This window comes from Schistocerca americana, chromosome 3 (genome assembly GCF_021461395.2).
Source record: "Schistocerca americana isolate TAMUIC-IGC-003095 chromosome 3, iqSchAmer2.1, whole genome shotgun sequence".
In the NCBI taxonomy this organism is placed as follows: domain Eukaryota; kingdom Metazoa; phylum Arthropoda; class Insecta; order Orthoptera; family Acrididae; genus Schistocerca; species Schistocerca americana.
Window position 1 is genome coordinate 720,388,695 of NC_060121.1, and position 25,432 is coordinate 720,414,126.

Below are 25,432 nucleotides of genomic sequence, written 5' to 3' on the forward strand. Positions count from 1 at the left end.
GCAATTTGGGTGCATAGATTTTGAGAAATCAGTACCCAGAACAACCACCTCTGGCCGTAATAACGGCCTTCATACGCCTGGGCATTGCGTCAAACAGAGTTGGATGGCGTGTACAGGTGCAGCTGCCCATGGAGCTTCAACACGATACAACAGTTCATCAAGAGTAGTCACTGGCGTATTGTGACGAGCCAGTTGCTCGGCCACCATTGACCAGACGTTTTCAATTGGTGAGAGATCTGGAGAATGTGCTGGCCAGGGTACCTGTCGAACAGTTTCTGTATCCAGAAAGGCCAGTACAGGAGTTGCAACATGCGGTCGTGCATTATCTTGCTGAAATGTAGGGTTTAAGTGTTTCTGCCGCATACGTATCTTCAGGTCTAGAAAATGTTGGGTAGTATCTTAATTTCGTGTTCCAGGACAAGAATTTTTTGTTATAAACGAAGGGTTCAAATGGTTGAAATGGCTCTGAGCTCTATGGGACTTAACATCTATGGTCGTCAGTCCCCTAGAACACAGAACTACTTAAACCTAACCAACCGAAGGACATCACACAACACCCAGTCATCACGAGGCAGATAAAATCCCTGACCCCGCCGGGAATCGAACCCGGGAACCCCGCCGCGAGAAGCGAGAACGCTGCCGCACGACCACGAGCTGCGGACGAATGAAGGGTAGGTTTCTGTATCCAGAAGGGCACATACAGGACCTGCGACATGCGGTCGTGCATTATCCTGCTGAAAAGTGTGGTTTCGCAGGGATCGAATGAAGGGTAGAGCCACGGGTCTTAACACATCTGAAATGTAACGTCCACTGTTCAAAGTGCCATCAATGCAAACATGAGGTGAACGAGACGTGTACCCAATGGCACTCCATACCATCACGCTGGGTGAAACGCCAGTATGGCGATGACGAATACACGCTTCCAATGTGCGTTCACCACCATGTCGCCAAACACGGATGCGACCATCATGATGCTGTAAACAGAACCTGGATTCATCCGAAAAATGACGTTTTGCCATTCGTGCACGCAGTTCGTCGTTGAGTACACCATCGCAGGAGCTCCTGTCCGTGATGCAGCGTCAAGGGTAACCTCAGCCATGGTCTCCGAGCTGATAGTCCATGTTGCTGCAAACGCCGTCGAACTGTTCGTGCATATGGTTGTTGTCTTGCAAACGTCCCCATCTGTTGACACAGGAATCTAGACGCGGTTGCACGATCGGTTACAGCTATGCGGATAAGATGCGTGTCATCTCGACTGCTAGTGATACGAGGTCGCTGGGATCCTGCACGGCGTTCCGTATTACCCTCCTGAAGCCACCGACTTCATATTTTGCTAACAGTCTTTGGATATCGACCAACGCGAGCAGCAATGTCGCGATACGATAAACCGCAATGGCGATAGGCTACATTCCGACCTTTATCAAAGTCGGAAAAGTGATGGTACGCATTTCTCCTCCTTACATGAGGCATCACAACATTGTTTCACCAGGCAACGTCGGTCAACTGCTGTTTGTGTATGAGAAATCGGTTGGAAACTTTCCTCATGTTAGCACGTTGCAGGTGTCCCCACCGGCGCCAACCTTTTGTGAATTGTCTGAAAAGCTAATCATTTGCATATCCCAGCATCTTCTTCCTGTGGGTTAAATTTCGCGTCTGTAGCACGTCATCTTCGTGGTGTAGCAATTTTAATGGCCAGTAGTGTACCTTGTAGTTATCGAGTCATATAAACCAAATTTTATAGAAGTAATAACATTTCACAAATGAAAGTGTTGTCTGTAGAGGGAACTGTAGATATAGGATTAAAATAAGTATTTAGCTCATATTGCTCACTTACTAACGAATACAAGAAGATGAATACAAACACACATACAGACTTATGTTTTTTCATCGTTACCTACTGCTTCCTGTTTGTACAAATTTGAGTTCATTCTAGAGTTTCCGCCACAGAAATGTATTTCATATCACTCTTCACTCTCATAAGCCTCATATTTGTCATAAATACATCATATCACAGTTTTAAAAGTTTTTCACAAACAATATCATTTGAGTCAAGTTTAATATGTGCGATTTCATCACGTAAACATCGTGATCTACAGAATCCAGGAGTGCATTATATGTAATTCACGTATCTGTTCTAAGAGCTAACTTTCTACTATTCAGTAGCTGATTAGCTCTGTAGTCTCTCCTTGTGTGAGTATTAAACGTTCATGGGGGCTTAATTATATAAATGAAAATAATTTTTATTTTTCGTAGCTGTATGTTCGGTTGCGCTGACTCGTAAACGGTTGGCCCTGACTAGTTTTAGTACGCAATCTGACTGCATAGAATAACAACAAAGAATGAAAGAAAATTTCCGTTAACACAATTAATGAATTAAGTCCCCAGCAACTATAAAACGTAGGAAACCAAAGCACAAGTGTAGCTGTTCTGTGTGTGGAAGTGTGATTCAACGTACACATCTGGCACGGTTCTTCTTCCATAAGACAAGAAATTTTAAATATCATTTATACTGAAGTAATTAAAAAAATAGAAATACTATAATTGCGCAAGAAAACCAGAATTACACTCTAATACAAGAACACAAGCCAGATGCTTTGTTGACTGAACCTGTAATGACGCATTATTTAAGACATTGAAATAATAAAAAAAGGAATGTTTTTACCTTCATATATATTGACGAAGAGCACTCTGATCATTACAATATCTCCATTCGAACAACATCTGCTGTCTAGTCCATCAAACAACTGCATAAAACATGGAACAAGCACTCCCTACTACAACATCTCAACACCGACTCACTACTACCACATCTCGACAAGCACTGCCAGTGGAGGCGGCGGAATAAAAATCTTTGGCGCAATCTCTGGCGCTGTGGCTCAGTGTAGCCACCTTTCAAACGATTAACAAGTTAGAGGACTGCACATCTCTACTGCATGCTGCGATTAATGTAACGGATTTACCTGAATAATTCACAAGTTTTTACTTAATCTCTGATGATTGTTATTGACATGATGTTAAATCATAATCTTACATCTTCATTTTTTACTAATTTTGAAAATAAACACAAATTTAAAATAATCTTATTTAATGTTAGCTTTGGGTGCCAAAGACCACAGCAAATTGTATTTTATTCAACTACACGTTTGTTCCCGTCAGACGTGGACGGTAAGTATATCATTTTCTGAAGCAACATGTATATAAATTGCTATTCTCACTTACATTTCATGTAAATGTGTGAAAACGAATTAATACTTCATCCTTATTTAACCTGCGTTTGCAACATGATTTTGTAAACGCTCTGCAGCAGAAATACTTTTGTCTAACTTCAAATAAAATTATGAATACTACATAGTACGTGTAGTGACTAACAGTGACTGACGATCCCGGCTCATACATAGATACTATTCAGTTAAGTATCTACTTGATATTTCATTTAAACCCTGTGACACTACAGAAATGGAATACAATAAATTTTAACAAATTAATAATATTCTCTACATTATCTTTTGTGCTGTAGTCATTTAAAAGCTTTGCAGCGAAATTAGTATTCTTTATGGTCTCAAAATGTGTCTATTTCTCGTTATCTTTTCCTCAAATCACAGCGTCAAAAATGCTGGCTGAGGTTCTGGATGTTTTTCATGGCGTTATACGACATTCATCTTTCTATTACTCTCACCAGATAATTTCTCATTTCCAGTCTGTATGGCAAACTACCATGGGAGAGGTGACCATGAGAAAAGGACTCAGCAACCAACGAAACGGTGACTCTCTAAAAGTCGTGTCGTGTAATGTCAGAAGCTTGAACGTGACATGGAAGTTAGAAAATATGAAAAGTGAAATGCTAAGATTCTACACTCCTGGAAATGGAAAAAAGAACACATTGACACCGGTGTGTCAGACCCACCATACTTGCTCCGGACACTGCGAGAGGGCTGTACAAGCAATGATCACACGCACGGCACAGCGGACACACCAGGAACCGCGGTGTTGGCCGTCGAATGGCGCTAGCTGCGCAGCATTTGTGCACCGCCGCCGTCAGTGTCAGCCAGTTTGCCGTGGCATACGGAGCTCCATCGCAGTCTTTAACACTGGTAGCATGCCGCGACAGCGTGGACGTGAACCGTATGTGCAGTTGACGGACTTTGAGCGAGGGCGTATAGTGGGCATGCGGGAGGCCGGGTGGACGTACCGCCGAATTGCTCAACACGTGGGGCGTGAGGTCTCCACAGTACATCGATGTTGTCGCCAGTGGTCGGCGGAAGGTGCACGTGCCCGTCGACCTGGGACCGGACCGCAGCGACGCACGGATGCACGCCAAGACCGTAGGATCCTACGCAGTGCCGTAGGGGACCGCACCGCCACTTCCCAGCAAATTAGGGACACTGTTGCTCCTGGGGTATCGGCGAGGACCATTCGCAACCGTCTCCATGAAGCTGGGCTACGGTCCCGCACACCGTTAGGCCGTCTTCCGCTCACGCCCCAACATCGTGCAGCCCGCCTCCAGTGGTGTCGCGACAGGCGTGAATGTAGGGACGAATGGAGACGTGTCGTCTTCAGCGATGAGAGTCGCTTCTGCCTTGGTGCCAATGATGGTCGTATGCGTGTTTGGCGCCGTGCAGGTGAGCGCCACAATCAGGACTGCATACGACCGAGGCACACAGGGCCAACACCCGGCATCATGGTGTGGGGAGCGATCTCCTACACTGGCCGTACACCACTGGTGATCGTCGAGGGGACACTGAATAGTGCACGGTACATCCAAACCGTCATCGAACCCATCGTTCTACCATTCCTAGACCGGCAAGGAAACTTGCTGTTCCGACAGGACAATGCACGTCCGCATGTATCCCGTGCCACCAAACGTGCTCTAGAAGGTGTAAGTCAACTACCCTGGCCAGCAAGATCTCCGGATCTGTCCCCCATTGAGCATGTTTGGGACTGGATGAAGCGTCGTCTCACGCGGTCTGCACGTCCAGCACGAACGCTGGTCCAACTGAGGCGCCAGGTGGAAATGGCATGGCAAGCCGTTCCACAGGACTACATCCAGCATCTCTACGATCGTCTCCATGGGAGAATAGCAGCCTGCATTACTGCAAAAGGTGGATATACACTGCACTAGTGCCGACATTGTGCATGCTCTGTTGCCTGTGTCTATGTGCCTGTGGTTCTGTCAGTGTGATCATGTGATGTATCTGACCCCAGGAATGTGTCAATAAAGTTTCCCCTTCCTGGGACAATGAATTCACGGTGTTCTTATTTCAATTTCCAGGAGTGTAAATAGATACAGTGGCGTTCAGTGTAGTGAAATGGCAAGAAGACAAGGATTTCTGGTCACAAGAGTGTGGGATAACGGCAACAAGAAGAGAAAATGGTATAATCCGGTCAGATTCGCTATGAATAGGAAGATAGGGCAGCGAATGAGTTGCTGTAAACAGTTCGGTGACAGGGTTATTCTCATCAGAACTGACATCAACCAACGCCGACAACAGAAGTTCATGTACACATGAGCACGTTGCAAGTGGAAGATGAAAATATAGATAAAGTATATGCAGATATTGAACAGTTCATTCAGCACGAAAGGGGAGATGAAAATCTAACAGATATGGGAGGCTGGAAAACGTCTGTAGGGGAAAGAATAGAAGAAAGAGTTACGGGAAAATATGGGCACGGTAGTAAGACTCAGAGAGCAGGAAGACTTATAGAGTTCTAAGGCAAAATTCATCTAGTAATAGCTAATACTCTTTTCAGGAATATCAGGAGGAGGGAGTATACTTGGAAAAGGCTGGGAGTTTCGGAAACATTGCAATTAGATTACGTCAGGAAGAGATTCCGAAATTAGGTATTAGGTATTTGCAGGAGCATATCCAGACAAACATCGCAATTTAGTAATGATGAAGAATAGACTGACGTTTATGAGCCTAGACAGGGAGAATCAATGCGCCAAGATGTGTGAAGTGGAAGTACTAAGGAATGAAGAGACACCATTGAATTTATCTGAGGCTATAGATAACGCGATGATTAATAGCTCACTGGGAAGTCCGGTGAAAATAAATGGACATCTCTAAAAAGGGCAATCTCAGAGACTGAAAAGGAAAACGTAGGTACAAGGAAAGTAGAGAACCATCAATAACAGAAGAAGCACTTCAGTTGATAGACGAAATATGGAAGTACGAAAATTTTGAAGGAAATCGGGAATGCAAAAATACAAGTCATTTAGGAATGAAAGAAGTAGGAGGAGCAAGGAAGTTCAGGTGAAACGGCTGCATGAAAAGCGTAAGGAAATCGGAAATTAAATGATTATAGGAAATACTGACACAGCATACAGAAAATTCATGACAACCACTGCTGATATTAAAAGCAAGGTCGGTAATATTACCAGTGCAATGGAAATTCCGCTGTTAAATGCAAACGAAAGAGCGGGTGGGTGAACAGAGTACATTAAAGGCCTCTGTGACTGGGAGAACATGTCTAATGACGTAATAGTGGACAGGAGTCGACAGGGAAGAGAGTATTATAGTCTGAATCTGAAATGGCTTTGGACTATTTCAGATCGAATGGGGCAGAAGGGATCGATAACATTCTATCAGAAGTTCTAAAATCATTGGGGGGAATCGGCAACAAAACAACCATTGACGTTGGTCTGTAGAACTTATGAGACTGGGGACATATCTTATGACTTTCGGAAAAATTTCGTCCACACAATTCCGAAGACAGCAAGGGCAGACAAGAATGAGAATTAGCGCACCATCAGCTTAACAGCTCTTGCACAGAAGATGTTGACAAGAATAACACACAGAGGAACGGAAGAGGAGACTGAGGATCTGGTAGATAACGATCAGTTTGGGATTCGGAAAGGTAGAGGCACTAGAGAGGCAGTTCTGGCGCTGTAGCTGATAATGGAAGCAACAATAAAGAAAAATTAAAACACGCTCATAGAATTTGTCAACCTGTAAAAATCGTTCGATAATGTCAAATAGTGCAAGCTGTTCGAAATTCTAAAACAAATAAGAGTAAGCTACAGGGAAAGACGGGTAATATACGATATGTACAAGAACAAAGAGGGAACGTTAAGGCTGGAAGACCAAAATTAAAGCCCTCGGATTAAAAAGGTTCGCCTCTAATGTTCAATCTGTACATCGAGGAAGTAGCGAAGGAAATAAAAGAAAGGTTCAAGAGTCTAATTAAAATTCAGGGTGACTGGATATCAGTGATAAGATTCACTGATACCATTGCTATGTTTGGAAAAAATTACAAGGAACTGTTGAATGGAATGAACGGCCTAATGAGTACAGAATGTGGATTTAAGGTCAACTGAAGGAAGACCACGGTAATGAGAAGTAGTAAAAATGAGAACAGCGAGAAGACATGAGAATTGGGGACCATGAAGAACAAGAAATTAGCGAATTCTGTCACCTAGGCAGCAAAATAACCCATGATATAGAGAGCAAGAAGTACATAAAAAGCCGACTGAGTTACTCGTATGAGTACCACCACACGGTCGCCGTTACGTTAGTAATAGAATTGCAATTATCTGTCAAACGAAAAGAGCAGTCATGCAGGATCTGGGTGATCCAATGGAGCACAGCCTCTGAGCCTCCCCTCCAGCAGCTCCGTACTTCGAGGGCAACAACTTAGGACGGCAGCGGCAGCGAGTCACCCCCACTCGCACTCGGAGACACCTTGCTACGACAGTTCTATACATGGCTCATCCTTGTGAAACACCGTGATAGATCAACTCTGTTTCTTGCTCTATTACTTGTAATGAGTCTCTGTACGTGTGCAATACAAGTGAAGTTAATCTTCTGCTTACTATAGGAACTTTTCCAATAATCTCTGCTCCTGTCCAGCTTTTCCACAACGTCAGTTTGCCCACGACTCTGCAGCCCACCTCCCCCTACCACTGCGGCCGAAGTCATAGACAACGCAGACTAGCACTGCCAAAAAGGACATTCCTTGTCAAGAGAAGCCTACTAGTACCAAACACAGACCTTAATTTCAGGAAAAAAATTGGGAATGTGAGTTTTGAGCACAGCATTGTACGGTAGTAACACATGGACTGTGGATAAATAGAAACAGAAGAGAATGTAAGCGTTTCAGATATGGTGCTACAGACGAATGGTGAAAATTAGGTGGACTGATAAGGAATGAGGAGGTTCTATGTAGAATCGGAGAGGAAAGGACTATGTGGAAAACACTGAAAAGAAGAAGAGAGAGGATGATAGGACATCTTTAAGGACATTAGAGAGAATACATTCCATGGTACTAGAGGCAGTTGTAGAATACAAAAACTGTAGCAGAAGACACATTGGTCTCTACACGTCATGCCATGTTATTTCCACATTCACTTCGAGTTTGTTGTTTGTGTCGTTTTGCCATCTACATAACGGATGTTCAGTTAGAGGATCGAATAATTTGCTTTAATCACAATTAGCTTTAATCATACGTATTAACCGTGCCACTGAATGTTGTGTCCCCTTTCTTCCTTGTCTAAAATGAGCCGCGTTTTTCAGGTGCTCGTGCAGACAGATGCCTCCTCGTGTGTCATTCTGATGCTGCTACTGCACTACTTCCACCTCACGAATTTCTTTTGGATGTTCGTTGAGGGTAAGTATTTATCTAAAAGCAAAGAATAGCTTCTCCTCTCGCTATTTAAGTATATACTCACATGCCAGAGTGTTTTCTATTACGCCATATGAATCCATCATGTTACCGAATGTTTCATACCATATCGTAGCCAAAACTGAAACATGCGTTACTAAAACAAGTGAGAGTTATTCTCGTAATCAAACTAAACTTGACTCTTACCTACAAAACATCAAGATTAAGCCCGCTTTACATTTTGTAAATTGTTATTACGCTCTGTGGGTTGTGGTTGTTTAAAATTCGATTCTTTAAATGGAGATAATATAACGACACTATGTGTCTGGCGATGAAATCACTGCCTACAAAAACAACGATGAAGGGACTCGCTATATACGAAGTTAAAACAGGATCTCAATTAACTCAACTGATTAAATTAAAATACAAAATAAATGCTTTAAAAATCGTTGACAGTACTAAGCTAATGCCATGTCGAACCGGCACAAGGAACCTGGAATATGAATGAAACGAACGCATATCTGGACACACAACTATATTCTCGTAATTCGTACCGTAATTGCGGAAGGTTAGTGTATAAAGATAGAAAGTGCACCTATAGCTGGGGATAAAAGCGTGTTGAACCTCTATCTGCAATCATGCCTTCAAAGTGAAGAATGAAATGACAGAAAATCTTTAAAAATGACTCCACTTTCCCCATTGTTTGCCCTGCGGTTGCGAATACATTTCACCATACTCTAGCTGCAAGTGGCGGCAGAAGTTGTTGCAAAAATCTTTCATTGGCTCTAAACCAACAACTTACATCAGTGTCTAACTTAGCCAGATGAGAGGCTCTCACGGCCCAACTGAAGTGTGCCCATTGTGGCGCCTGGCAGAAGAATCTACACGATGTGCTGCCTGACTGAAGAGACGCTGCAGTGTGGAGTGACTTTCTCCAGACTACTTGCGACAAGGAACACTCGGTTCTCTTCGTTTTTCTGGCGTCACATAAATTACGAAAGAAAGTGGAATAAAACCGGCTGCGTCTTTTTCAAAGGTAACATCTCGACATTTTCGTGGAGCGATTTAAGGAAAGCAAAGAAAACCGAAATATGGTTGGCCTGACGTAGATTAGAACTGTCGTCCTTCCGAATAAGAGTCCCGTGTTCTAACCTCTGCTCTACCTCTCTCTGTGACAGACAGCAACAGAAGCAAGAGTGGTGAGTGGGACTGGTGTGTTTTGTGACAGTGAAATCTTCTGTCTACAAATGTTAGATGGCGATGCATCTTTTTGACACCGGATCGTGAAAGTTTCGTAACGATATGTTATCCCACTAAGCCAAAATTTCTAGCATCGATATTACTTGAGTGCACACCTGATCTAACATAAAACTGTGTTTCACCATGATGTCCGTCGTAAGTGGCCCGCGAACAGCTATCCACGAAACTGCGAAGTAATGTTTGCTAAACATACGAACAGAGAGAGCACTTGTTTTTCGTACTGAGCCCTGTAAATAAACTCACCTTCTCAAGGAAACTTAAACGAGTCAGCCTGTACCTAATTTTCCAGTGCCATCCCGTCTTATTTTCAGATTGTAAGGCGAAACTGACTTCGCCAATGGAAAACAGAAAAATGAATTTACCGTTACCATATATCAACCATCAAAATGGTCTGCCGTCAACCATCAAACTTTCTGCCGGCCTGGTTTTCCTATACATCAACAATCACCGGTTCACAAAGAGCTTCCTATGGCTTTTGCCACCATTTTAATTAGTTTCGTTTCAGTTATACGACGTAATTATCGTTAACCAAAAATAAACGAAAATGCTCCAATAGGACAAAAACTCAACTGGCTATTCACGTCCTTTCTCACTCCTCTGAGGAGAAACTTAAGTCTGATGGGCTCTGAACATCTACAAATTTTAGACCGCATTAGAAGTCGAAATGTTCTTTGTAAATCGCTATTCTTTATGAACTTCAGTGTCGTCTTACACTAATGTGTCAAACTTAAGTAAAAGAAAGTAACTTTCACACAACAAGTGAGACAGCACGAAGAAAGGAACTTGGACTATACTTAGAATAAATAGCTACTACACAGTGTGTAAGCAGAAGGCATGGCCAAACTTTCAGGACATCTCCCCACACACAGAGAAATAAAATGTGTTACATGGACGTGGGTCCATAAAAGCTATAATTCCATTACAGAGTTGATTTTCTGCTTCTGTTCATAATCACATTAGTGGTGAAAAGACACAGAAGCTGAAAGTGCTGGCATTATATGAAACGCCCTCCTGCATGAAATATTCAACATGCCCTCTTGGTTGCGTTTTGTTAGACTGTACAGTAGTTTCTAATTCTTAGGTTCACCGCCAGTGTTAGTTGTTCGAATTGAATAAAGGAAATGTTGACATGTCAATCACTTCGTTGCTTTGTTGACATGCGACTAGCTTCATTACACCGCTGGCATCAAACAAGTAGCATCAACTGTTTAGTGCTGGAAGTATATATTCAGATGCTTAGTTGGCAGATGCCCATTTCCTGTTACGACTGCTAGACATTAATGGTCGTGGAATCAACGTTTGCGTGGGGAGAGTTTTCCAGAACGACACTGCCCCGACGTGACGAAGTTTGAGATAATTGACCGTTGTCTTGGGGAGCATGAGACGTTTAAGCCAACTACCCGCGGATGCTGAAGGACTTCTCAGCTGGAAAAGAACTTCTTCGTGCAGTTGACGACAATCTTCAAGTCAGCACAAGACAAAGCAGAGCAGGTAGTCTTGTCCACGTGATTCGAGAGTGTTGCATCCGTACCATGTACAGCGTGACAGCTGATTTTCCTGCACTGGTACACTCCTGCGAATGGTTCATTTGAAGATGTATCACCCTCAACTTAATGTAAATGTGTTGTTCACGGATGAAACTTAATTTCAGAGTAAATGAGTGATGAACTGTTGAAAGTGTCTCCGAAATCTTGTCCTAATAACAGATTTACTTGTTCTAAATGTGAGGATTGTTTCCTGAAAATTTTGCCACATATTTTTGTTCTTTAATGTATAGTATTGACAGTAAGAAAAAATTGGACAATGGGACTTACAGAAAAGACACTTTTATTGAAACAGAATAATTGACCTGAAGTCATCGAGATTTATGAGATGATGATTACGAAGGGAGGGAAATGGTTCTCAATAGGGAGTGTTATCAGCACGGACAACTATGCATGCTCTGCAACATCCTCCCATACTGGTCACTAGGCTGGAGGAGTTCTTTTAGTAGGGTGTTCCATTCGAGCACCAGCGCGATCCACAACTGCTGAAAAGCTGTTGAAGCATATGGACGTCATGCAATACGTCTTCCCAACGTATCTCACAAGTGCTCAGTGGGACGAAAGTAGGGGAAAAGGCAGGCCAGTGTATTTTTCGAATATACTCTCCCTCGAAGAGGTCCTCCACCTGCTGTGTTAGATGCTATCGCGCGCTGCATGCTTAAAAATTATGTCAGAGCCGAATGTTCCCCATAAAAGACGTACATGGGGAATAAGTGCAGTGTCACAGTAACTATGACAGGTGAGTGTGTCGTGCTCAAAGATTTGGAGGCCTGCATCCCCTTGTAGTGTTGTGCCTCCCGACACCATAACGCCTAGATCACCAAAACAAATGGTTTAAATGGCTCTAAGCCCTATGGGACTTAGTATCTGAGGTCATCAGTTCCCTAGAACTTAGAATTACTTAAGCTTAACTAACCTAAGGACATCACACGCATCCATGCCCGAGGCAGGATTCGAACCTGCGACCGTAGCGGTCACGCAGTTCGAGACTGATGAACCTAGAACCGCTCTTCCATACGGCCGGCCAGCAGAACAATCATGGTGACCATATCCCTTGCGGAATTACGTGTTCCAGTTCTCACCATGTGATCGTGGGTCCTGAATCATTACTGAAACACTTGATCTCAGCCGAGAAGAACCTTAGGTCCCACTCCTCGTTGATCCAGTCTACGTTCTCTTGGCACCATTGTCAACGGTGCCGCCCATATGCGGGTTTCAACAGAACGGAACGTACTAGACATCATGCAAAGAGAGACCACCCCGACACAGTCACCAAGCCACTATGGAGCGTGACCCTCTATGCCTTGCATTCCTGTTTTATGTCGTGGCAATCGCACCCGGTGTTTGACTTGGGTCTCTTCTTACCTACTAAACACTGTAGCGGTCATCTAATCATGTAGTTTATCTTGATCGATCCCCTCCTCTGCTTCGGGCAGGAGTGGTTCGGAATTCTCTTCATGCACGTGAAACAATGATGTGAGCAATACCCAAGTCCTGCGCTACACTCGACACACTTTGTCTTTCTTCTTGTTTCCTGATGATTCTTCCACGTGTAAAATCATCCAAAAGTTGTCTTCGGACTGTGATGAAATGAAGAACAGCGTCACCGTGCACCGTCACTTCTCGCTGATTCACACATACACACACATGCACAATCTGTTCGCGTTACGTCATCTGTCTGGTGTTCCGTTACCAGCCGCATTTTACACTATACGTCTACATCCACTTACATCTTCCGCTAGCCATCGTACATTGTGTGGTACACATTACCCTGTATCACCACGTACAATGAGTCATGTCCTTTTATGTTCCTCTTACAAATATATCGAGGGGCAAACGACTGTCTATACGCCTTTGTATGAGCAGTAATATCTCGTATCGTCTTCGTCGTCGTTACGGGAAATTTGTACCCGTGGTAGCAGAATCATTCTGCAATTAGCTTCAATTTTCGGTTCTCCAAATCTTCTCAGTAGCGTTCCTCGGAAAGAACGCCGCATTCCCTCCAGGGATTCCCATTTGTGTTCCCGAAGCAACTTCGCAATACTTGCGTGTTGTCCGAACGTACCAACAACAAATCTAGCAGCTCTCCTCTAAACTTCTTCGACGTCTTCCTTCAACCCAACCTGGTATGGATCTGAAACACTCGTACAGTACTCAAGTGTAGGTCGCACCAGCGTCCTGTATGCTGTCTCCTATACAGGTGAAGCACACTTTTCCGAAATTCTCGCAATAAACCAAAGTCGACCTTTCGCCTACCCTATCACAATCGTCACATGGCCATTCTATTTCATATCGTTTTGCAACGTTACGACCAGATATTTAAACGACGTGACTGTATCATGCAGGACACTACTAACGCTGTAACCGAACATTACGGGTCTAGTCAAGCTGACCCCACAGCACGTGACATCCAACTTGTCGTATACAACTGGGAGATCTCTGACAACACGTTCCTGCACTTTCTTTCATTTCTACCAAGTAGTTAATATGTTACGTTACTTCATATCGCTCATGTGTAAATATCAAGAAAATTGTTTGGGAATTTGTATTTGTTATATTTTACACGTTAAAACACGCTTGTCGTTGGCTGTTAAAGAGGTTTCTGACAACTGCTCCTTTTTAGTGAGGTAAAACTTGGGGTCCTGACTTAAACTCCTTCACATTGAGATGTATCGTGTTTTACAATTAATTCTAGCAAGGAAATTTAGAAACGTATTACATAACTTATATGTTTCGTGCATTATTTTTACACTGTTGCTGGCAAAAGTGTGAGAGCACTTTATTGTATGCGGTTGCATCTGTACACCACAACGGATGAAAGTTGGTTGGTAGCAACGAGACTTAAAACTCTTTTGAAGTTTATGGCTCACACGTTACAGGTTTACGAACTCTCATCTACATGAAATTTAACGAGCAGTCATAAATCTGCCGTGGGATAGGCCTTTAATATTTCGCACCCCGTTTATTCCCTGATAACGTTGGCGAACGCTGCCTCAGAGCTGTCCTGTTAAACACCCATCTGAAAACGTGGCCGCTTTGTTAAACACAACCGCACAAGGGACAAACGAAAAACGATTTTTCTCTCCTCTGCATCCTGATTTCACATTACTGTGAGGTGTGCTTCATGAAACGTTTGTGCAATAATACTTCCCTTTGTTATTGATGTACTGGGTGTTTCTAAAATAATGAGATTGAAAGCTATGTAGTGTTTGTTTCTCCATAGATAATTTTGGCAGATACTTCGGCAATGTTTTCAAGTCGGATAAGTTGCTCGAAGCGGATGCATATGCACTGGTATACAAAACTTTGGGACGAAATTAACTTCCTGCCCTGCCCAATGACACAGCTCAATGGAACTTTGACCGTACATGGAACTTCTAGATTGTAATACAGAAGGTAGCTGAAAGAAATAATCAGTGAGGCGAAAAGAAATGGGCCTGCGGTTCTAGGGGCTTCAGTCCGGAACCGCGCTGCTGCTACGTTCGCAGGTTCGAATCCTGCCTCGGGCATGGATTTGTGTGATGTACTTAGGTTACTTAGGTTTAAGTAGTTCTAAGTCTATGAGGCTGATGACATCATATGTTAAGTCCCATAGTGTTTAGAGCCATTTGAACCATTTTTTTGAAAAGAAATGACACTTATTTGTTGTTGTTGTGGTCTTCAGTCCTGAGACTGGTTTGATGCAGCTCTCCACGCTACACTATCCTGTGCATGCTTCTTCATCTCCCAGTACGTACTGCAGCCTACATCCCTCTGAATCTGGTTAGTGTATTCATCTCTTGGTCTCCCTCTACGATTTTTATTTACCCTCCACGCAGCCCTCCAATACTAAATTGGTGATCCCTTGATGCCTCAGAACATGTACTACCAACCGATCCCTTCTTCTAGTGAAGTTGTGCCATAAACTCCACCCCAATCCTATTCAGTACCTCCTCATTAGTTATGTGATCTACCCATCTAATCTTCAGCATTCTTCTGTAGCACCACATTTCGAAAGCTTCTATTCTCTTCTTGTCTAAACTATTCATCGTCCACGTTTCACTTCCATACATGGCTACACTCCATACAAATACTTTCAGAAATAACTTCCTGACACTTAAATCTATACTCGATGTTAACAAATTTCTCTTCTTCAGAAACGCTTTCCTTGCCATTGCCAGTCTACATTTTATATCCTCTCTACTTCGTTCATCATGAGTTATTTTGCTCCCCAAATAGCAAAACTTCTTTACTACTTTAAGTGTCTCATTTCCTAATCTAATTCCCTCAGCATCACTCGACTTAATTCGACTTATTTGAAGTCGACTATTACACTGAAGACGCCTCGATTCGTGATCGTCCACTTAACGCCACAGAAGGCGGTACCTCGTTCATAGTATGGTGTGCGACCACCACCGACGCCAATGCATGCTCTACGACGTACTGCCATGCTGGCCACATTGTTGATACGTTCTTGTGACGGGACGCACCATGCCTCCACCAGCGCGGCTGACATTGCTGAATGGTCGACGGCGGATGTGGACGTACTGCAGTACGCCTCCCCAATACATCTCAAACCCTCCATGAGATCTGAGTCTGGGGAACACCTGAAAAGACGCACGTGGGAAACGCTTACGATGTCACAATGAAGTCGGCCAGTAAGTGTACCATCTTCCAAGTTTTGGAGATCAGTTCGCCCATGCAACCTTATGCCTCCTCATACCATAGCATGCAGACCTCTAAAACCGTCATATTCGAAATTTTTACTGGGTGCATTACGTGTTCCAACCTCGAACCACTGAATGCTGTTGAACATGATCATTTTGGTTGTCCAGGTGGCATGGTGTGGGGAGGCGTAAAGTGGCATGGTTGCACTGACCTCCAGATTATCGATAGACTCGCCGGTCTGCCTTATTGTGACACTGTACTCCTTCCTCTTCCAATTATTCCCAAGGATGCATCCGTTCTGCTTCATTTTTGTGGATGACAATGCGCGACAGTCTCGAACAGCGTAGATGGAGGAGCTGTTGGAACCGGAGGACATTCGGAGAATGGACATGCTGCCCTTTACCCTGACTGACATCCCACTGAGCACGTGTGTGACGCTTTGGGGGTACGTTCTGCGCTCCGTCCACGTGCACCAGCGACCGTCTAGTAGTTGTCAATTGCTCTGGTTGAGGAATGGAAAGCCGATATAACGAAAACTTACCAACATTGTGACCAGCGTGGGAGCACGCTGCACAGTGTGCACTGGTGACCGTGGGGATCACACACCATAATAAGAACAACGTACCGTCATGTAATGCCCATGGTCGCTTACGTGTATTTATTGCCTTTGAATAAAAGTGTCGTTTCTGCTCCTCTCACTGCATACTCCTTTTGGTTATCCTTCTGTACTATACCGTAGCAGTTCTTTCTATTGTCGTGTCCTGGCACAGCCTCACTACACCACAATGAAGTAACTGTGAACTGCGTAGTGCAATTGGGACGTTAACGACAAATGGATTAGTTATAAATTGCTGTCAGCCTTTACATCGGAGATGAGAGGGAGAGAATCTCCATGGTTTGAAGCAAATAAGTTTCCTGAAAATAGGTTACAGAATTGCAATAAACCCCTTAGTAAGATTCAGTCTATTTATTCGGACTTGCTACTTCAAACCAAATGCCAGTACATATAAGAAACAAGTACAAAGCAATCACTTGTTCTTGGTTAGCTCTGAAATCTCTCTAAGTAATTGAGACAAAGACTGACAGCCTCTGTTCAACACTATTCCAATGAAACTCTAAAAATTCCTACTTGACCTGCAGTTCCTGAGTGTCCACCAGAGTCTATCACCGTCTTCTCATAGTTGAAGTCTTTATCAGCTGTATCGCCTGCTATGGGCCAACTAGGCCTCGCTGGCGTCTCGCTGTGGAATCTTCAAACTGCCGGCACTGGCTCTGAATCTCTGCTTCTAGCTATTCCGCTGCCTGGTCTTTTATTTCGTTTCTCATGTACTTGGGTGCACACGAGTTAATTTGTTTCACACGACCCTTTCATTTCTGAGTGATCGGATTGCACAATAATGCCTAAGGTTCCACACGACACTCTCGTTTCTAATTGGTCGGCTTACGCAAGAATGCCTTCGGTTCCACACGACACTTTTGTTTCTAGCGGCACACAACTTAATTTGGTTCCACACGAGTCTTTTCCGCACGTGACTGACACTCTCTCTTGCTGTATTATCGCCCTGGTGTTTGCGTCTTCCATTGTGCAAGCTTGATTCATGCTGCTTCCTCTGGCACGAAGTCAAACACTAAGTTATATGATCAACAAGCCATACTTGGCAGCCTCCGCCGCTTATCTTGTCCCTACGTCCACGTGGACTATTTCTTAATGTCGGCTGGTTGGTTGCCTATGGAGCCTGGACTCTTATCATGGTCACAAAAGCAAGAATAAAAATTGAAATTTTCTACGGTCATAACACTATGTATGGTCCAAGTTTCAGCGAGCTATGTAACTTGGCAGCTACATAATATACCAAAGTTATATAGTCCTTGAGTTTTGTACACCAGTGTACATTCACTAAACTTTAAATTTAAATCACAGAAATATGATAAGTGGAGAATCTGTACCACGTTGTAGTAAAATAAAGTTAACTGTCATCTAACAGCTAAAGTTAGATCCGCTGATTTAGCGCATGAAAATGGACAATTCAAATCACAAAAAAAGAAACAGCCGCGTACATTCAATTTTACGGAGTTTAATTTGTACTTCGGTATCACGTGACGATTTTCCGTGCGTCAGATATGCCAGTTAAGAGTGTTTACCCTTGCACTGCGACATAATGCTAACTGGTCTCCGGAGCAGACAAGATCTGAGCAGATGAAAAGGTGTTTGAAGCGTCTACTTAAAATCGCTACACAGAAGTGGCTAGCCTTCTAACCAGCTTTCTTTGCACTACATTTGCAAAACTACTCTGAATTTCTCAGTTCTCTGGCAGACAGTCCACATAAATACTTTAAGAACATATTAATACCGTTCCACTCTCGAATATACAAGAGAAAAATGAAATGCTTGCGGCCTCTAACTTATTTAATTCCTATGGGCGTATTTCCTTTCGTAAATGCGATTATAATACCGTAAGTATTTTGGGATTGGAAGCAGGAAGTCGTTCCTCGTCGTTTCCAACGAGGAAATCTGTGTTAATGATTGCCACCACAACTCGCTTATCATGTCCGTGACCCTACCTCCTCTATTCCGCAATGATTAAGGATAATATACTGTTTCCGTACTTGCTCTACATCATTTGTCAATCATATCTACTAAAGAACCCACGCCACGCGGAAGTACTCCTGAAGGGAACCAACAAGAGTAGTGAAGGCTGACTAAAAGATTCTTCGCTCCCATGTATTCAGCTCCCCCACAACATTCCACAAGAGATTGTTTCATTTTATGTTGCTCTTAATTGTAGTACCTAGATATTTTAATCAGTGTAGTTTGGCATGTAACCGAATTTTAACGCACTCGTTCAACATCGATCGGGACACAGTCCTTGTTAAACAAATACAGTCAATACAGTCAAACTATTTATATAATATGTAGTTGACATTGTCATCTGGGCGATCTGAAGTTAACTGAAGATAAATAGCACTGAAAGCAACCCTGTCGGTGTGGCCATTCCAGCACGAAAATCATACGTGCGAGTGAAAATTACACAGTGCAAGTTCGCTGCTGCGTCAGCAATATACACAGTGTGCCATCCTCAAGTGCTCGTCTAACACGGCCTCCGCGGAAGCAATATCCCTGGGCCCTTCAGTCACAATAGTAGCGTACAAGACGAAAAATGGTGTTGATAAGATCAAAATAGCCTTACCCTTTTATAAAAAAAGTAATACGCTTTCATATTCGTAAAAAGTCTTATTTTGATAAACTGCAAAATGGCTCTGAGCACTATGGGACTTAACAGCTATGGTCATCAGTCCCCTAGAACTACTTAAACCTAACTAACCTAAGGACATCACACAACACCCATTCATCACGAGGAAGAGAAAATCCCTGACCCCGCCGGTAATCGAACCCGGGAACCAAGGCGCGGGAACGAGAAAGTTACCGCACGACCACGAGCTATAAACTGCAAGTATTCGTACAAAGCGAAGAAAACATTTTATCCATTTCAACTTTACTCCCTGAAGGTAAACGTGACTCAAAGGTAACGCGATTTGACCCCCTTTATTAAAGGTAGAAAAAGACGAGCTCACACGAAGTGCTACAAAAGGGTCCAAGATTATTCGGAAGTAATAACTGAATAACGAACAAGTGAATGAAATTATTAAACGTATAGGACACAAGCTCCAAATGTTGGAAATTGCTCGTCCAGGTCCAGTTCGTGTAAGGACCAATGATTTTGTCGGTTGGTGCCCATTTTGGCAAACAACCCCTAACATTTGACCTGTGCGGCAAATACAAGTGATCGTAACCACGTAGTCCCAGTGGCCGAAGATCTCTGAGCTTGATTGGAACCCATATGAATGTGATACTGAGCATAACTTTAGTCTTAAGCAACTAACAGTCCACACCGTGAAAGGACACGAAAATATGGAGGCGACTACAAGTGTTTAAAGTTGGTAATACCAGGAAAAGTTTGAATTTAATAGATCGATGATATATAACAAGGAAACCCTTGAGTGTGAGGTCGCAAAAGATCAATGCTGTTTACCGCATTTCAAGCCTCATATGCTGTCTACCAAGCAACCACAATATTGGCTGCTAATGGGAACAGGGGGCGGGACTGGAGTTATCCAATGGTGAGCGCGGCTTCACGCTACAGAGCGTAATTGAACTGCTTAGACGACGAGTGCTACACTGCTTTTAGTGCTGATACAAAGCAGATCAATGGAAACGATAGGTAAAGCAAGCTTTGCATTACTGTATATCTACAACAGTTGCCGAAGTTTACATTTCATCAGAAAGGAGCCCATAGAATTTCGCAGACTGAGAAAGAAGTGACAGATAAAATATTAGCGTATCTGCAAGATGAGTCAGTGAAATGTGTGGTATCGTATACCCTCTACTGTGCGGACAGTGTACATGAGGAGTACAATGATGACGATTTGGCAAGGCCTCTTCGGAAGGAAGTTTTGTATTGCTATAAAGGGTAAATTTCACGCACCCTCTCCTACACACTATGACACAAATTTCCGCATTGTCATTACAATCTTCCGTTGCGTGTCACCTAATCAACAAAAATTAAACGTAGATATAAATTTACGTTTGATAGGATGTGCTACGGAATACTGAGCTTCATATAGAAATTCACGCTTTTCAATGATGCAGAAGTCACAGAAGGCACTCGGTTTGTCACTGTAACTGCTCAGAATTGTCAAGCTGGTTCAAATGGCTCTGAGCACTATGGGACTTAACATCTATGGTCATCAGTCCCCTAGAACTTAGAACTACTTAAACCTAACTAACCTAAGGACATCACACACATCCATGCCCGAGGCAGGATTCGAACCTGTGACCGTAGCAGTCGCGCGGCTCCGGACAGAGCGCCTAGAGCCGCTAGACCACCGCGGCCGGCCATTTCATTACAATTAACTAATCAGATCATTTTAAATCATTTGTACCTCGTGAATTATGTCACAGCTGTAGTATTGTCTGCAGCCATTGTGGTTTGATACAAAAGATTGTATAACGCCCAGCACAAAGTTTTTCAACTTTCCATGAACACTGACATGTTAATTTTTTATTACGATGCAGTAACGAAAACTACATGGTCTACACCTTCTTTACTGTGATGGTGTGCTTCTTCAAAGTATCCAGCGAATGCCAATAGGCAATATCTCAGCACCGTAGGAGTTGTCGATGCTTTAGTTGACAACCTGACATTCCCATGCAGAACTGTTGCTTCTCATTGTGTGTCCCATCTTGTCGTTTGATAATACCAACTCCCGACGACACAGTCCGCGCCTACTTCATTTAGGAATCGTCTCAAGCTGCACAGTTTAAGAGTGTACAAACGGGAGTTTCTCAGATCTCGGTCGGTATAATATTGCTGGCTGGAGAGCTCACCTGAAACCCTTCCTTGACGGAGAACCTACCGTTTTTGGTGGCGTGCATTATGTCTACGATGTTGTGCTGTGTCCACCCCCTACAAGTTCTTAGTTGTTTCCACAGAACAAATTCATATTTCTCCTTTTCAGGTGTTTAAAAATTTCTGAACTGTTCAGCGAATTTGTGCAGTCTAATAGACCAATTTACGTAGAAGTAATGCTTTTGAGTTTGCCTCGACACAGTCTTGTATGGAAGGATAAGGTACCAGTTACGACAGGCACAGTAACATACTTGGAATTCCTACTCTTGAACGGGTCCACAGCTTTAATACTAACCCTCATTTTCTGTGACTTCCATAAACCAGTCCCCACGAATATACGTCACATACATTCTCAGCATCATTTCCGCCACATTCCGCAATCTGTGAAATACGAGTATTCTGGCGGAGGCAACCTCAACTCGCTCTGTAGGGTGTTGAAACATAGCTTCACCCATGTCCGCTTTAAGGCTGCTCTCAAACTGTTTTCCTCGTGCGTATGCAGTTCCAGTGTCTAATATACCATACGTCGTTTGTTCTACACACAGTAAAAGGCCACCTGGCTAAATGTTCGTCTCTATATTCTAGGCTTTTAAGATGATTCACTAGGGCGTAAAGCTTAAAAAAGTGTTGCTATAAACCTAGCGTATACATACAGACGTGTGTAAATAACAAATTACGATATCAAAACAAGGGATGTACTGATAGAGGTGTTTCGGTGATTAATACACTGAATCTGAATTTCCAAATCTCTGTGCAGCCGCAGTACCTTTTCCGTACTTTATTATCCTGGTTATGACGACTGCAGGCACGATACCTTTAAGGAACACATGGTTAAGTGAATTACACACTCTTTTCCATTCTAAACGTGTCCTTCGTCTCTAATGATCTCGTTGTTGACAGTATACTATACCATACTCTCCTTACCTTATTCATAATGGTTTGAGAACAGCACACTTGTTTCCGGAAATAATGGTCTGAGAACAGCACACTTGTTTCCGGAAATGCCAGTGAAGAGTAAAGCATCTGTTTCAAAAGCGTACGGGTTGTTGCAGTTTTTTTCTACCTCAATGACGTTTCTTAATGTTCCTTCTGTGTCATAAAGGGACTTATCTCGACGTATAAACTGAGAAAGTATCTAAACCGTCTCTACCACGTTCATTTTCAAAAATGCTTGCTAGCACCATGAATAATGTGTTTCGATAAACTGTTGCTTAGAATGTTTACCTCCCACGTTGTGTTTAACTACATCACTCCTAAATTGAACACTCGAACGAAAAACGTAAAAACTGAAACTGCTTGGATTTTAAGTTTGTTTTTGAAGCACTGAAGTATGACAGATATGACCGAACTTTCATTTTACCTAGATGCATATTTCAGGAATTAAAACATATTATTTCCATCTAATGCAATCATCTTGGAGTGCAAAACTCGACCTAATTAAATCGATTCTAATATTAACAGCTTGCAGCATGCAAATCCAGAAAAATGTGAACTATTTTCTTAATGGTGTAAGAAAGCTTATCGACAGAAGTGAATATATTTCTGGATCGTCGTTTTTGTGTTAGGTATTACACAACTAAGTTCATAGTTCTTTTCTGTTTTAGGTCTGTACCTGTATATTTTGGTGGTGGAGACATTTACGGGGAAAAATATACAACTCAGCGCCTACGTAATAATTGGCTGGGGTAAGTACTTCATTTTGAATCCTCTGCAAGATAATTTTAATTTCAATTATAAAATTTCTCATATACTTTACGAGCCACAGAAAGAAAATTGCTTTCAATGTTGCAGTGACAGTCTACAACGTAATGTCGACAAAAAAGAGGAAATCTCGAGAAAGCACTGACAAAAATCATAGCTCGCGAGCATGCGCTCCCCCCTCCCCGCAAACACACACACACACACACACACACACACACACACACACACATTTTCGCACACACACTCTCTCACACGGCCATGCGCGCGGCTATTAGGTGAATTGAAAGAATATATTGTTTACTAAAGCACCTGCACTCAAGCGCTAATGACCGTAAAATTTTTTCAAGCCATTAAAAAGTGTATCCAAAGCAAACAGTTATGATAAATCAGCAGATATAGGCAATTTTGCTTTTAGGGCAAGATTAAACTGCAATTTTAATGTCATACATGATAAGAAAAGACTCATCTTTCCCATCCCTGAATAGTGGTCACATGTGTACCAAATAGAATTAATAGGGGATACCGAAAGCATACTAAGAAGGACAGCACGAATGACACGGGTTTATCTGACCCGTGGAAGAGTGTCAATGAGATGCTTACAAAACTTAACTGCAGACACTTGAAGATTGATGCAAACTGTCCCAAGAAAACTTACTAAAGTTCAAGAACTAATTTTAAGAAATGAATACAGGAATACTACGTTTCGGTCCTTTTCCCCTCGTCATCTACAGTAACCGTTATTTGATATAAGAGTGGAAATATGATTTCGTAATGATCGACACAAAGCACGAGCAGTATGCAAGTGATAGAGAACTAATAATTCTAAAAATTGACCAGTCATATATATAATAAGGCTATTGTTATGAACTAAATGTTCCTCTACCAGAGGACATATTCATTTAACCACTCGTGGATACGATTACCTACGGCGATAAATGTGAATTTAAATGTTGTAGGACAACCATAATCGCAGTGTTACAAGGGCTGTAGGCAGAAAGGCCATACTAGTGCTACAAAACTATACGCGAAAGAAACGTAAAATATATATCAAAAGTTTAATATATTCGTTTTATGTTGCAGGAGTAATGTTGATTGTCTCAACGTCGTAAACTATTAATAATAATAACAATGAACTCTAGCTCTAACTCTATAAAGAAGACTGAAGATATGGAAAACTACTTCTTTCGTAATGTTTCCCTTGTACATACTGTGAAAGGAAGAGAATAGCACACGAATGAACCCTACTATGTAATTCCAGACGGTACGACCTATCATCTCTTCCAATAGTGTGGTTATATATGACAGGAAGGAAACTCCTTTCTAATGAAGCTTATCTCGAGATTCTACTACAAATAACGAATTCTTGAAACACTTCCAATTACGCGTAATTTTGTTGTGAAAAAGAGGATTAGTTTTACACATTATTTTCAGAACAAATGATTTCATTCGCTGTGACTATGCCTCTGATTACATAAATTTAAACACCAAGTTAAATATGTGAAAAGCCCGAAACATGTGTCTGTAATTGCGACGTGGGGGCGCATATATTAATGCATAAAATCCCTTAATGGTCATATTATTTATGCATACTAAGTCTAAAAAAGCAAGTACGTAATTTTAACAGTCAAAAATGAATTAAAACGATTTTAAAATGCGGGAGGTATCTGTTCTACAGTCCATAAAGGTTATTTCTATTTAAACTATGCCCTTGTCTACTATATATGCTTGAAGGTTAAAAAGACTACAGAAATTTAAATCGTTGAAGAAATAATAACCATTTATGACCAAGTGAGTTACAAATCATACATGAACTATTATTTCTCAAAAGGTGTACCTTCGTTTACATAATCTCGGTCAGCACATACATTACTCAGACACATTGCCCAAAGCAGAATTTGCTGTGAAGGGGTACATTCTTCCCTTACTCGCCATCGGAGTGAAAATGCGGGTTTTCCATGAAATAAGTGAAACTGAGTGAACTGAGTAAAATGGAACAATATGCACACAGATTTGCAATGAATTTCGTATCAGAATGGACAACGATTGCTGAGTGAGCTTCAGACGTACTGTATTTGGTTTTGTTCTTCACAATTACTGTCTTCTGCGGGTATAAGTACGAGCATAATGGGGACGCAATCCTTTTATCTGAGTACCGTAAATGGGTATATAATAGTTACTGCCTCATAATACCAACAATTAAAGTACAACAAAAAGAAACAAAAATATAAAGGAGAAATTGTTTAAACTACTACAGAACTACTACTGAGCCCTTAG

The 25,432-nt window shown here is 42.3% G+C and overlaps 1 protein-coding gene across 1 annotated transcript in view; it reads left to right on the forward strand.

The window, feature by feature from the left end:
• Positions 1–25,432, forward strand: part of LOC124606341 (diuretic hormone receptor-like) — a gene marked incomplete at its 3' end in the record, with an annotated part of 321,156 nt that overhangs the window by 162,521 nt on the left and 133,203 nt on the right. The window contains exons 5-6 of the mRNA XM_047138324.1: positions 8,511–8,604; positions 23,062–23,142. Of these exons, the coding sequence (XP_046994280.1) occupies positions 8,511–8,604; positions 23,062–23,142 (175 nt within the window). The remainder of the gene's footprint in view (positions 1–8,510; positions 8,605–23,061; positions 23,143–25,432) is intronic.